At 52.4% G+C, this 13,506-nt stretch overlaps 5 protein-coding genes across 5 annotated transcripts; 3 read left to right on the forward strand and 2 right to left on the reverse strand.

Moving 5' to 3' along the window:
* Positions 1–2,293: 2,293 nt before the first annotated feature.
* Z520_05299 (uncharacterized protein) lies at positions 2,294–2,692 on the forward strand (the record flags this gene model as incomplete). Its single annotated transcript, XM_016775802.1, has 1 exon — positions 2,294–2,692. The coding sequence occupies one exon, from the start codon at positions 2,294–2,296 to the stop codon at positions 2,690–2,692; it is 399 nt and encodes a 132-aa protein (XP_016632961.1).
* Positions 2,693–3,623: 931 nt separating this feature from the next.
* Positions 3,624–4,883, reverse strand: Z520_05300 (uncharacterized protein; the record flags this gene model as incomplete). The annotated part of the gene is made up of 1 exon (XM_016775803.1): positions 3,624–4,883. The coding sequence occupies one exon, from the start codon at positions 4,881–4,883 to the stop codon at positions 3,624–3,626; it is 1,260 nt and encodes a 419-aa protein (XP_016632962.1).
* A 1,948-nt stretch (positions 4,884–6,831) lies between these two features.
* On the forward strand, positions 6,832–7,611 carry Z520_05301 (uncharacterized protein; the record flags this gene model as incomplete). Its single annotated transcript, XM_016775804.1, has 1 exon — positions 6,832–7,611. One exon carries the CDS (start codon positions 6,832–6,834, stop codon positions 7,609–7,611), a length of 780 nt encoding a protein of 259 aa, XP_016632963.1.
* A 562-nt stretch (positions 7,612–8,173) lies between these two features.
* On the reverse strand, positions 8,174–8,889 carry Z520_05302 (uncharacterized protein; the record flags this gene model as incomplete). The annotated part of the gene is made up of 2 exons (XM_016775805.1): positions 8,174–8,378; positions 8,435–8,889. The coding sequence occupies 2 exons, from the start codon at positions 8,887–8,889 to the stop codon at positions 8,174–8,176; spliced, it is 660 nt and encodes a 219-aa protein (XP_016632964.1).
* Positions 8,890–10,369: 1,480 nt separating this feature from the next.
* Positions 10,370–11,481, forward strand: Z520_05303 (uncharacterized protein; the record flags this gene model as incomplete). The annotated part of the gene is made up of 2 exons (XM_016775806.1): positions 10,370–10,423; positions 10,480–11,481. 2 exons carry the CDS (start codon positions 10,370–10,372, stop codon positions 11,479–11,481), a joined length of 1,056 nt encoding a protein of 351 aa, XP_016632965.1.
* Between the last annotated feature and the right edge of the window lie 2,025 nt (positions 11,482–13,506).

A 13,506-nucleotide genomic window follows, 5' to 3' on the forward strand; every position in this document is an offset into this window, starting at 1 on the left:
GCTTCTTTGCGTTGCGCTGCTTTATTGCGTACCTTTTAGTCATTGGAAGGAGATATATACCCACCTGTAGGGGTTTGACTAAAGCGGGTCCATGGTACCTATTTGTATCTTTTCTTCCCTTACTGTGCTGTTAGAACTTTGAAACTACCAGCTTGATAGAACGTGGGTGTTGAGGTTGAGGTTGAGGTTGAGGTTATGCGGTTGCTTTGGGTACGAAATTCCCTGTCTATCCTGGATGTCAACACGAGAGACTTCTCTACCTAGGTACGGTTGCGCTGGCTTGTACTCGACATGATTGACCACTCGTGAGTGTTTGCTACGTTTGGCTGTGAACGCTATCTGCTGAGCGAGTGGGCTAGACTGTTGATACATGGAACTCAGAAATCAAATCAGCTCGAGACCGCATGTTTTCACACTGCTCCCAGGTCCACTGACCTAAACGGCAGTGGCCGGGTGCAGGTCTGGGTTTATCATTGTTTGAGCACCCAATTCATCATAGTCCCTTCAAAAGAACAAGACGTTGCCTGACATCTATACTACAACTTTTGCTTGGAGAGAGGAATGAGTTGAGGAGGTATGGAAACCTTTGCATAAATAGTTGCAGGCGGGTACCGCTGAGCAGGGTTGACAAATCGGTAAATCTTCGGCATGTCCAGGTAAGCTTGACTGATTACTCCCATGTGGGTGCCATGGTGTTCGCGATACCTCGATAGTGGGCGCGATTGCCGCTGTAAATGATGGTCCAGTATCCAGGCATATGAAACACCTGTCGTGGTGAAAGTGTCCCGCTTCGACTTCCGCCAGGGCATGGAATCTGCACGGTACCTGACACCCGTCTGAAACAGATACCGATATCTTGCGCAGAGGCAGCTTTAGCCCCTGATTACCAGGTAGGCTCCCGCTGTGTTTGCTCAGGGAGCACTCGCTGCTCGGCCAGAGGCTCAGTTAAGGCTCAGGTCAAAGCGGCCTTCGGTCACCATCTAGGATTAAACAATACGTGGCAATTAGGTTTTTCGTTCTCGAGTAATCTAGGTAGTTGTATCGATTACATCGGTGATGCTCCGTGCTCTGTCATTGTTGATTACACCTCGTGGCCGAATGTGACCCCCAGGTGGTAGGTAGGATCATGCATTGGCAATACTCGGCGCTCGTGACTGGGTTTGTGGTTTGGCAAAGCATGAGGGATTTCATGGGGGGAAGGTTTGCAGGCCACCACAGAACTGCCTTCGGTAGTTAGAGTACAGTTACTGCGTACATTAACGTCTACAGCGAAAGAGGAAGTATGTTGTGACTTGTCATCATACTCTGGAGACGGTAAAGAGCGGGAATATTATTGCTGGAGTGCCCCAGAGGTGGTGTGAGCAGCTGCTGAGTGAGCTTCTCTTGTCCAGGCCAAGATGGAGGTACCCGTGTGACGGAGCAAATAGGGGAGCATGGCGCCTGAGCAGCAACGAGGCATTAGGGACGGCAGAGCCCGTAGCAACCCTTGGGAGGCCTTTCCAGGTCTTCCAACCCGGCCTATTCTCGCTTCGGAACTACTCGCTACTGTCGCAGCTGCTCGGAGGATTCCTGGGCGCCGGCCTCTGGGCACCGGGTACCGCAGTGGCTCAGGCTGCTGAGGGTCAGGCTGGTGGATACAAGGCCCAGGCACGGTCACTAGGGTCAGGCACAGGCACAGACCACCGCCGCTACTACTTTCCCCCTCGTGGTGTGACTGTCACCTTCTCTCCTTGTCCCTCTCTCTACGGAGTAAGCAGTAGTGCATTCTCCGTACCTCGCCCGATATCTCTCGCTAAGCCCTCATCCTGTATCATACGTACGTTGAAGCAAACGCTGGCCAAACCGCGCGTCCACGTTTGGATTCCAATCGGCCCATTGCAGACCCTCAATGGGATGGATCTACAACGTGTCATCTGCAATCATGGCTACTGGCGATGGATCTCTGTCTGGTCATGCATGGACATGCTTCGCTCGGGTCTCGCCGTTGCCGCCCTGGACGAGGCTTTACAAACGGAGGCATACATCATGTAACTCGTCAAGGTTTGTGGAATCACTTTCAGCCAGAAGTCATATAAGATAGCCCATCCACCCTTCCCCCTCCCTGTTAGGCATTTAACAATACCACAGACCAAAGCAATTCAGAACACATCACAATAACACTACCTGTCAAAGGCATCTAAGAGACCTTGACCTAGCGAAAGCTCAACATACACAACCACATCTATTCATGTCATCAACATCATCGTCATCTTCATCATCACCCAGCAGCTCAACTACCAGCAAATCTTCAACAATGACCACACAGACCATGCACGGATACGGCGACGCGTGGTTCGAGAACCTCAACAGCCAGAGGTCGCAGTACGAATTGGCGCATCAAACCCACAACTACGGCGACGCTTGGTTTGAGAACCTCAACAACCAGAGGACGCAGTACGAATTGGCACATCAACCCCACAACTACGGCGACGCGTGGTTCGAAAACCTCAACAACCAGAGGACGCAGTATGAATTGGCACATCAACCCCACAACTACGGCGACGCTTGGTTTGAGAATCTCAACACACAGAGAGTTCAGTTCGAGCAATCACACCAAAAACCCCACAACTACGGGGCCGTCTGGTTTGATGGCTTCCAGCAGATGTGGGAGCAATGGCAAAACCAAAACTCCAAGAGAGGCGGCGATGCCTGAGAGACGGGGCCAGAAGACCGACGACCGACGAACGACAAAGACCGGGATCGGAGCTCAGATGAGATGAGACGAGATCTGGTCTGATCTGATCTGGTCTAGTCGAGTTGTGTCATGTCATGTCATGTCAAACCGGATTGGGTATTCAGAGACACCGACATTAATGCTCTTCACCTGATGCGTTACCAGCGAACGAAACTGCAGATCGGGCGGATTGGGTGTTATCATTCTCATTAGGGGAGTTCGGGAAGGGAAAGGGGGTTAAGGGATTATTGGCACATTGGGGCATACATTGCCTGTATGTACGGAGCACTTACTACTTGACTACCTTGTCGGTATGAGGGCGCTGAAGATTTACCTTTTGAAGAAATAGAGCGCGGAACTCAAGACCTAATGCACGATACACAAGGCTCGAGACAGAAGATCTAATACACAATACACAAGACAGATGATGTAGGACATACACCGAGTCATATACCGAGATACAATACCAAGATCCGAGATCCAAGACACAAGATCCTGACCAACCCAACCGCGCAAACTCGAGTATGTACCAACAACCACGATGAGTATCTAGGTTCTTTTACCACATGTATATAGGTATCATATAAAACCATCCCGACTCTTAAAAACACAATATGAAGAAGCTACGTTATTTATGACTTTTATCCGCTCCCCAATGAAACACCAAATAGGTTGATGATTCGTATCCTTCGTGTGTACTGTCCTGAATACCTGTGTAGAGCACTTAACCCAACCCAATCCAACCCGAGTGTATGCTTGACCTCACCAGACACCGTAGACAATGCAATGACATGACATGAATGATCTCCCCGTCGTACCTGCCAATTAGCCCCCGGTCATGTTATCTATCCGTCCCACCTTGCTTGCCCAAGTCCTAAATTATCCCGTCTCACTTCGGGCTCCCTCACGTTCAACTGTCAAAGAACAAGGCGGCGGTGAGCATTTCCTCCAACGCCGTTTTGCGTGGCTTGCGATGCCTCTCCCAGTCATCGCTGTCCTTGCCCAAGTGGAGATCCTGGGTGCGAACTCTCTTCCTCCCGAGTTCCCCAGACGACGACCGCGTGTGGTTGGCCGTCGTCGGTGCTGCTAAGAGGGGGCTTTTCGGCCTGTCCTCCTGGCTGCCGCCAGATATCACACTGCCGGACTCAGACGTCTGCGCGGAGCTTGCCGCACTGCTCGACGTGTACCCGTGGTCCGAAGGCAGTTCTGACGACGCGTGGAGCTTGGGCGGCATCGTGCGATGATGCGAAGGCGTGATCGGAGTCATGAGCGTTTCACCGTGCACTTCGGGGAAATGCGTCGACTTTTGGTCCGACAGGTGATGCTTGTTCTCCTTCTGGAGGCGGAGCTGTTCTCGAATGCGACGCATGGCATTCATGTGCTTGCGGAACCCGGTTTCGATGCCGTCCAGGTTCAACGTCTCGGCGGAGTGCCCGAGACCATGGTGATGCTGCTCGGGCTTCTGATGTGTCGGCCAGAGGGTGGGGTATTCTTCCTGCGTTCTGGGCCACGCTGAATCCCCACGTAGTGAAGGTGTGCTGTTTTCCTTCACGGTGTCGTGGACAAAGGCGACCGTCCCGATCGATGTTGTCGCTCGGTCGGAACCGTGGGCCACAGCGATCGACGACCTGTCTTGATCCCACTTCTGAAGGACGTTCCTTGTGACTTCAGACAGGACTCTATATTCTTCGGTTTCGCTGGCAGCTCTGGCCCGAGCGAGCTCGGCATGCGTCAGACTGGACAGAAAAACATTGAGGCTCTCGACCAGCATGGACAATTTTCGCCGGAAATCCTGAACGGTGAGGCCTTCGTAGTTCATGTCTGTGTTAGTGAGCCATTGCTTCACAGCGGCGCGATCCCGGGTCGACGTGGACAAGTATAACTTGACCAGGTTGTACAAGGGCCGCAAGGCACCGTTCAACGAGGTCAATATCTTGGAGAAGGTCAATGCCCAACGCTTGTGGTCTGGTTGACGATCTATGAGCAGTGACGTGCTCCCGACGCTGTGTAATGAGTCGAGGCTGATTGCAATTGTCCACACTTCGAATCGGAGGTTCTCAAAGTCTTCGGACGCCTTCTGCATGCCGTAAAAGGTATGCCAGGCTAATTTGCACGCTTCTGCCAAGGAGGTAGGAGAGGGACTCCCGCTGAAACCAAGCGAGCGCGACATAGTGGTTAGTCGTGGAATGGGGGGAAGAATCAAATCTGATGGATCTTGCTTCGCTTTTGAGCGGGTATTCAAGAAACCGATAAACAATAAGGCCAAGGGCGATGCCAAAGGGCCGGCATTCTTGCCTCACATAATAAGCCTTGCGGTTGCGGTGGTCTTAGCCACTGCGTGACTGGACAACTTGCTGGGCCTCCCCGCAATGGGATGGGCGTTGCTGGTGAGCGAAATCAGGAAGCCCATTTGGCTGGCAAGCTGGTAAGGGAAAAGTAGTGTGAAAATGTCTCGCAGCGTTGCGCCACATGTGGCCTGACAGTGCGCCGAATTTACGCTCACCACCAAGCCAACCCGCCCCTGGGGCGACTCAGATGGCTGCGGATCGGATTTCCGTCGATCAATCAGTAACGGAGGTTCGTCTGGTACATGGAAAAGCGGATAGGGTCGATCCTAGTGTTGACTGTCAAAATGCCCGCTACTAGATGCGGTGGCAGTCCTGTTGTTAGATTTGGGGTGTCTGTCACAGAGCAGTAGGGGAATGAGGTTCCAAAGCCTAGGCTTCAGCCATCAGAGATACTGTGGAGCCACATTGCATAATCATATTGTCCTCGGAAACCTTCGACCTCACCTGGTGTCAAACTTCCTGTGGCCTGTGATCCCAGTTAGGGAAACCTATGAGGCACCTGAAGAATCTGCAAAAAGAAGCAGTACGGAGGGATAGGGGCTAAGGCATGCTGACAAGGGAACGGGCAGCAACCTAAGGCTAGTAAGGCTAGTGACTTGAAAAGGGCTTGAAATGGTCGAGCTTGCCTGGACAATTGGATCGCAGCCTGGCCTGCCTTGAGAATCCCTAGAAGAAGTTTATCGTGGATAATCTCGATCAACTTCGGTGCACAGATCAGCCTTGCCGAACGGACGAGTGTCTGACAGACATCGACCGACAGGTGCGAGAGCCTCGCCCGTCACCACCATCATCATCATCGCGGCTATCACGCAGCTGCCGTCAGTAACGCTCCTTTCTTGCACGGCGTAAAGGAATACGACTGGGTGGCCACTGCCCAGCAATATCCCCAGCCGATATGCGGGTGTGCTCAAGCGGCGAGCCAAAGGGTCTCCAAGTACTCGTAAGGCGCCTCAAAGATAGCGACAGTCGCTCTCCCAAGGAGGACCGAGCAATTGGCTTCGTCATCATGGCAATTTGCCTCGATCCCATGGGCTGGGCTGGGCTCGATCAGCAGTCAAAGGACGGAAACTCGGTAGGTACGAGGTACAGTAGTAGACACGAAGTTGGCTGCAATCCCCATGGAGACGATCTGCGCGGGCCCCAAATCCTTCAAAGGTCCAGACTCGACGCCTGATGCTGCTGCGAGGTGGCCTGCCACGCCTGCCCAGCTGACAAAGTTTTCTGCGCCGACTCCGTACTGGCCGAGCGAGGCTAGTACATACAAATACACCCTGGCACTCCACGAAGAGCTTGTCACACCACCGCTCCGTCACGCCACGACCTCCTCTCCTAGGCAATCGCTATTACCTCACAGGCCAGCATCCGAAATACATAGTAGGCTGACAAGCCTGTCCCCGAGCTAGTATCTCCGAGCTTGCCTTACTGTACTTCTAACATATATTAGCATAACCACCGACTCCGCGCTCGGTGCGTGATTGTGCAGATCCATTATGTGCAGTACGGACATGGCTGGAATCATCCGATTGGTATTGGTTTCCCTCCCCCACCTTGACCGTGGGATGACTGTGGTATATGGAAATATCATATCATACGAATACAATTGTTAGCAGCTTCAGAGAGAACAAGAAAAAAAGACTTAATATGTGAACCTGGGCCGTCCTCCTGGGGGTTGTTTTTGCTCTTGCAACATCCGTCAGTGAGCGATTTCGAGCGGGCTGTCTTTACTGCACTCTACGAGCGTTGTCTTATTGCTTTATAGCTATAGCCACAATGGACTATTCCAAGAGCCGCTATGCCTTCCAAACCACACCTTCGGCCCGGCCGTCATCTGCCTCATTGTCATCGAGATGCTCCGTCTCTGAAGCGCGCCAACTAGCATATCAAATAGGGACCATGTCGCGGTCCAAGATCCAGAAAGAAGCGGCCAAGACGGTCCCGCACCTCCATAGACTCGTCTGCCACGCCGCCGTATTTGACAATGCCGCCAAGTTCATCGTCGAGCACATGCGCGACTACAGCGAACCCTCTTCTCCGCTGGCGAGCATTGAAGAGGTAGAAGATGTGGACGACGAAGACGACTTTAGCCTGGACGACATTGTCGACATTGTGCCCGAGGATGATGACGATCTCGGGTCAGCAGCATACGATCCTTCTTTGCATACGGCCCAAGTGGCTTCTTTCAATGGCTACGCGCAGCTCAAATCCCCGAGACTGTGTGGCGTCGTGGTGACGACGACAGTGGTGGGCAGCACGCGAGACATCAGCCACTGGGATGAGGCGGAGAGCGATTCCAGCAGCAGCACCGAGTCTGAGGAGGAGGAAGAAGAAGAAGAAGACGACTCCGACTTCGACTTCCACTACGACTATGCGGATCCAGGCTGTTCTTACTTCTACCGCCAGTCCGAGAGACATGCGGACTGGGAGTATGCGCACACCACCTGCTCGAAACCAAACAATCACACCGACGACGATCAACTGCTGTGGTCCCAGCAACCGCGTGTCTGGTCGCCTCAACAAGCGGCCAATATATTCGTCGAAGCCTTTGGCTGAATCAGTCCCACTTACGACGCTCTTTCTCTCGGTGTTTTCTTCGTTTTATGAATGACCGCAAAGCTCCCGGTCTGAGTAGGGGACGACCCCACGATCGGTTGAGCCATCATGAGGCATTTTGATGGTTTTTGTCGTTTTGTAAATGCATGAATCAGGCAAGGTTCTTGTCCGCCTCGCTTATTGCAAGAGACATCGACGTGCGATGGGGTGGAGAAATGGCTCCCATCCACTACGTATAGGAGGATAGCATCGTTGTTGTATATACCTATGTATGTTTGTACGATACCCCCTTGAGTTGCAGCGTTGAAGTCAAAGCAAGAAATAAAAATGTTGAAAACTGTTCATACATCGCATACAAAAGTCATAGTATTACAGGATTACCAGCCTGGGCAGCCACAATGTGAGGGAAATGGAAATCTCTCTCCTCGCCGTCCTTGAGTTTTGTTGTCCATCAACGGCCAATACATCCTCTGCCACCCATGTGAGCGGATCACCATTCCACCACTCCGCAAAGCCGAGCCAAAAACGAGTAATGTCAAAGACCCCAAACCCTCCTTATTCATTACACGAACGGTGCGGTACTCTCAGCCGTCGAGGTCCGCTGCGGTGAGGGATTGTTCGCGTTGTGCTTGCAACAGGTGCAGTGTGTTTGTCTTCCCCGCTTGGTGAACTTGTTTACCGCTGGGGAGGCTCTCCAGTTCATAGAATATTCGAGTTCGATGAGGCGCAGGAAGAATGCGATCACTGCCGACCCCAAAAAGGATACCCTGGCATTCTGGAGTTAGTACAAAGGAGGGCGGTGGATACCGGCTGTTGTGCTCACAGATTGACAATCATGAATGCAAACATGGCCTTAACAAGCTCGCAGTCGGTTTGGAAGTGCGACTTTGAAGGCTGGCCGCCAAAGTACTTTGTTTTGAAGGCGCGGCACGAATCCGTGGCGTCGCCATCCCACAAACCGATCAAAGAGGCCCAGGCAGCCACAAAGAGGATATCAAAGGCAAACGAAACCGAGAAGAACATGGCCCCTCCGAAGAACATGGGCAGGATTGTGATGCCCGAATAGACGGTGCAGATGCAGGCTATGATCACCGTCGCAGTCGCTTTGCGCGGCACGTCTGAATCTGCATCTGAAAGGCCGCTCATAACGGCCGCGACGAAGCCGATTATGACGATGGACCAGGCGCCTTCCAGGACACGCAGGCCGATTTCGGCAATCCGGAGGAACGTCTCATCGAGAGCCCTGACCAGGTCAAGTTCCCTTGTCCTGAACTTCATTGTCGGTGTTTGTGGAGGATTTCGCTGACAAAATTGTTGTGTATCGAATTGGTATGGAGTTTGTTGTCCATAGTCTCACCCTCCCGTACCCTTGCAGCCGACGACTTTATATCGGACATGAAAAGCCCATAGTTGGCACCCATCAAGACACGTGGTTGAGGTGTAAAAGCACCGGCAATATCCGTACATTTTGTTCTCGTGGTGTTGGTGGTATCGACTATGGTGTGAGGCGCAAATCAGGTGACTGGCTGCATCTCGACATACTGTATCAACCGAGAACCAAGTCAACTCACTTGGGAAAGCCGATCTAACAATGTTAGCACGATTGAGCCATAGCGAGTGCATTTGCTGCATTGGACATCGAGCATCAACCACTGGCCCCATTGTCATCGAGGCGACTCTGTGAGATCTCGTCTTGCGGGTCGAGATGTCCGAGTTTACAGCGCCTCCGAGGTCAAATGGGGAAGGAGCCTCGTGCAGAAAGAGTTTTCCCTGCACCTGAGTCCAAGTCGGATTGGAAATATATTTCCTGCTCTGAAGACAAGTATTGCTCTGCAGGTGAGCTTCATACAGATCGTCCATTACGTACACCAGTCGTCAGCAGCCTTGCCCTGCTCATTCTGCATCAGGCTGGCCAGAGCTTGATACGAGCTGTGTCCTGTGTCCGCTGGACCGATTCGCGGTGTCTTACAACGGGATTCGAGGTGGTGCTCAAGAGAGGTATGGTACTGTCTTCTCCATCTCAGAAGCAGAAAGGACAGAAGATTGGCAAAATTCCCCGTTGAGGAGATCCCATGCTTCTCTACAGGTACGTGGTATATGGTTGTGTTTCTCGTACTTTGGACGAGTAGCTAATGTGCCTCAAGTCGTGTACATGTCTTGGCCAAGATCCACCAAGCAATCTAGGCCTCAAGGGGATTTGTAGGGGCGCCCATTATGCCCAGCGAGCCCTGGTACCTGAGACCCTGAGCCCCGAGAAAGCCCGTCACAGGGCAAAAAGGGGCCACATTTTCGCGGCTCGAGGTCCCAAGGAGGAAACCCGGAGCAAAACCCTGACCAACACCAAGCAAAGGCTGCCTGTGTCTCGCAGATAATCCGCAATGGAACTTTTTCTCCTCCTCCTCGCCAATGACAACCACCCTGCATGCTTCGGAGACTACCGTTTTCTGCTTCCCGTTGGCGTCCAGGGCGTCTCGGGCGTGTCGATGGTGGTCTGACAGCTGTTCCCGAACGCCGGGTCCTTGATTTCTATGGAAAAGTCAGCTGGCTTAGAAGGGAGCCATGCTGATTGCGACAGACCGCGTGGCTGTTGCCGACTGCCTCTTGTCCCAACCGACGCCGTAATTGAACGTTCTAATAAGCAGGTCCTTTCCATCATGAACAGACAATTGTGCCACTATGTGTGCAAATCAACCCACTATTCAACAACATCTTTCTCATCACAAAGTCAATCCACTGGTACTCGAGGCTTGAGCCTACCATGTCCTACACACAAACCTTTCCCCAATATCAAAGACCCTCATACACGGATCAAGTACGTTGGATCCTTTTCTGGCGTCTCTTGTTTGCCACATGGACTAACAGGTACAGCAACCAAGCTGGAATGGTGTCGAGTTCGCCACCTCCAACCCTTTTGGGAGCTATCCTCAATATCCCAAAGACCAATCTTATTATGATCTCAACGCTGTGCCCTCGAACGAGCAGAATGCTCCGTCGCCTGTCTACTCACAGTACCTGAACTTTGACGCTGCTGGGCAAGACTCGGGCCTGGCAGCAACCAACGATGCCATCTCCTCTCAACCCTTCTTCAACACCTCGCCTATTTCGACAGACAACTCTCAGCAGTTTGCCGAGTTCCCGATCAAGACTGAGCCCGGCTTCGACCAGAACGACTCGTCATTCTCTTGTGGCCTGAACCTGATCCAGGATGAAAACCTGTCTCCACGGACTTGTGGAACAGTGCCTGCGTGCCTGCAACTTCTCGAAAACCCGGAGATGGAGGACTTCAACCTGTTAGAGCCTACCATCTCCCCGAAGCTTTCCAACTCAGACGAAGGCCTCAGGAGGATACCATCGCGTGTCAGTTCGGGCAACGGCAGACAGCTGAGAAGGGCAAGTGACGACAGTACCGCCAAACCCCGAGGCAGACGGGCACGCAAAGGGTCTGTAAGTGACGAGGAAGCGGCACAGGCCCGAGCCAAACAAGCCCACTCGATCGTCGAACGAAGATACCGAGACAACCTCAACGGCAAAATCATGCAGTTGCACCGAACATTAAGCGCCATCGGGTCGCCCACGCGCATGGCAGGCCTGTCGACGGCCGACGAATCCCCCAGTGCAGCACACGACCCGCGCACGAGGGTGCGCAAGTCCGACGTCATGACAGACGCAGTCAACTACGTACACCAGAGTGAGGTGTCGATGCGGCACATGACGGACGAGATCAAGCGACTGAACGACCGCGTGCGGACGCTCGAGAAACTCGTCAAGTGTGAAGATTGCGCCCTGCTCAAGCAGATGGTCCGACTACAGCTCCAGGCGCAACAGAACCAGCAGGGACAACAGGCACAGATGTCGATGCAGCAACAATAACCGCAGCCGTCAGATCAACTCTGGCAACCGCCTATTATCTCAGAATGTACATTCCACATTTTGTTGTACCATTCAACAACCAACCACGGGAATCACAGGACCACACAGCCGCTCCAGTGACGGAAATTGCATCACGACTCGATCCATTATTAGTCGCAACCGCAAGCCCTGTCCCTCTTGGCTTTCTCAGTGATACGCACCACCACCGGTGAATCGATCCGGATCATGCAGATCTTCCCCATACAGGTGCTTGCGGCGACTACTCATCTCAAAAGAGAGAGAGAATTGGGAATACAAAAAAAGCAAAAATTCGCTGTGACAGCGGGGCGTAATGTGCTATACTTGTGCCAGGGCTTAGGGAAGAGGAAGACCCAAAAAAGCTACATCGCTGCAAAGGAAGAGCAAAGACGAAAAATCCAAGAGGGGTTTCTACATCATGGTTGTTTATCACCTTATTTATCAGTTTTGTCCTTTTCTGTGGTTCCGTGAAGGAAATTGTTATGATACCCAAACTACACACAGGAAAGTGTATGTATGCGTGTATGAAACGTTTTTACGGCGACTGTCGGTACTGGTGCTGCTGTTGCTGCTGCTTGCTTCTTTCTTTTTGCTTTTCAAGAACGTTTTCTTTTGTTTTTTTTGAAGATTTTCGGAGCGAGGCTGGTTGCTAGATAGACAGGGGGGTCATGATTCGCCCTTACGGGGCTTGAGTCGGCCGGCTGCTCGGACTGGCTTTTATATATATGTACAGAGTCTCTCGTATGCTAGTGGGATACGGGGGTTTGAGGCTGTGTTGGAAGCAAACGAAAGCCGCATCTCTTTGAAAATATGCACTCACGTGGAGTTCCCTCTTCTAGACTCTTCCACATCTGCTTTCTTATAGCCTTTTGCTGGGTGGAGTGCCAAATACGGAGACACCGGTCTGATGGTTCATCAAGAAACCTTCCGACTCGCCTATCTCGGGCTGGATGACAGGCAGGGTCGGGCCTGTTCCTCCGTTGTGATACTTTTCGGGGCTCTAAAAATGGGGATCTCTGCGCGGAATAGTCGCGTAGGATGAGAACGGGATGCTGAAGAGGCAAAAAACATCAGCCACTGAGCAGGAAGGCTGCTTTCTGGTCCAAATAGACTGGCGCGAGTGACACGCATTAACTGCGGATGCTCTCTTGCAAGCTCCTGCAGCTTGCCCCTTCTGCGTACCTCCGTTCAAGTCACCTTGTAGGTATGAACCCGCTGTGCCAGACAGAAACTGTCCTAATCACTGCCGAAGGCGTATCCAGCTTGACTTACAGTCCAGGTAGAGGAATCAGCGAGTCCAATAGCCAAGTGTGGCTGCCACGCTTTGACCTTATCATAGCAATTGTTTGACCCAGACGATAGAAAGCCGATCGTCACCTCGCAAGATTCCCGGATTCCTCATGTGCTTCACTTTGGGATAGGAGGCTCACCGGAGTCATAGACCAGTGACAACATACTTGTACACCGAATACGTGAAACGGCTTGTTCAAGGAGACAATCCCAATCTCGCGCTCTGTCCCCAGTACAGCTTCTCGACCGCCGTAGACACACTCGGCCTCATATGGGTCAGGAGCCCGGCTAGACTGGGTGGACACATTACCGGCTAGGGTCCCGAAAGACCATGCGTGTATCACGCACACGACGGTAGAGAAATGCCGATGAACAGGTGTGAAGATCTAGTCTGTATTGAACGTTGAATAGAAATGGCAGAGGGAGAACCAAGCCCGAACGAAGGGCTATGAATCCGAAGTCTTGGGGATACATCGCAGCCTCTGCGCTCCCAGTTTCCTTGGATGGTGCCACGGATGATCTGATGGCAAGGAGGCACGTCCTGGGTTAGTGTTTGATGCCTAGGACGAGTGTCCTTGGCTTGGAGACTCTGTATCACCAAATGCTCTACCGAGACACAGGTCCAGAGGCCAAGAGGCTGACCATTGAGCATGCGAGACGAAGACAAAGGCAATGCCGTCATCTCCGCGACCATGCTTGGGTGAGTGAGTAGCTTTG

Source organism: Fonsecaea multimorphosa (genome assembly GCF_000836435.1).
Source record: "Fonsecaea multimorphosa CBS 102226 unplaced genomic scaffold supercont1.9, whole genome shotgun sequence".
NCBI classification, from domain to species: Eukaryota; Fungi; Ascomycota; class Eurotiomycetes; order Chaetothyriales; family Herpotrichiellaceae; genus Fonsecaea; species Fonsecaea multimorphosa.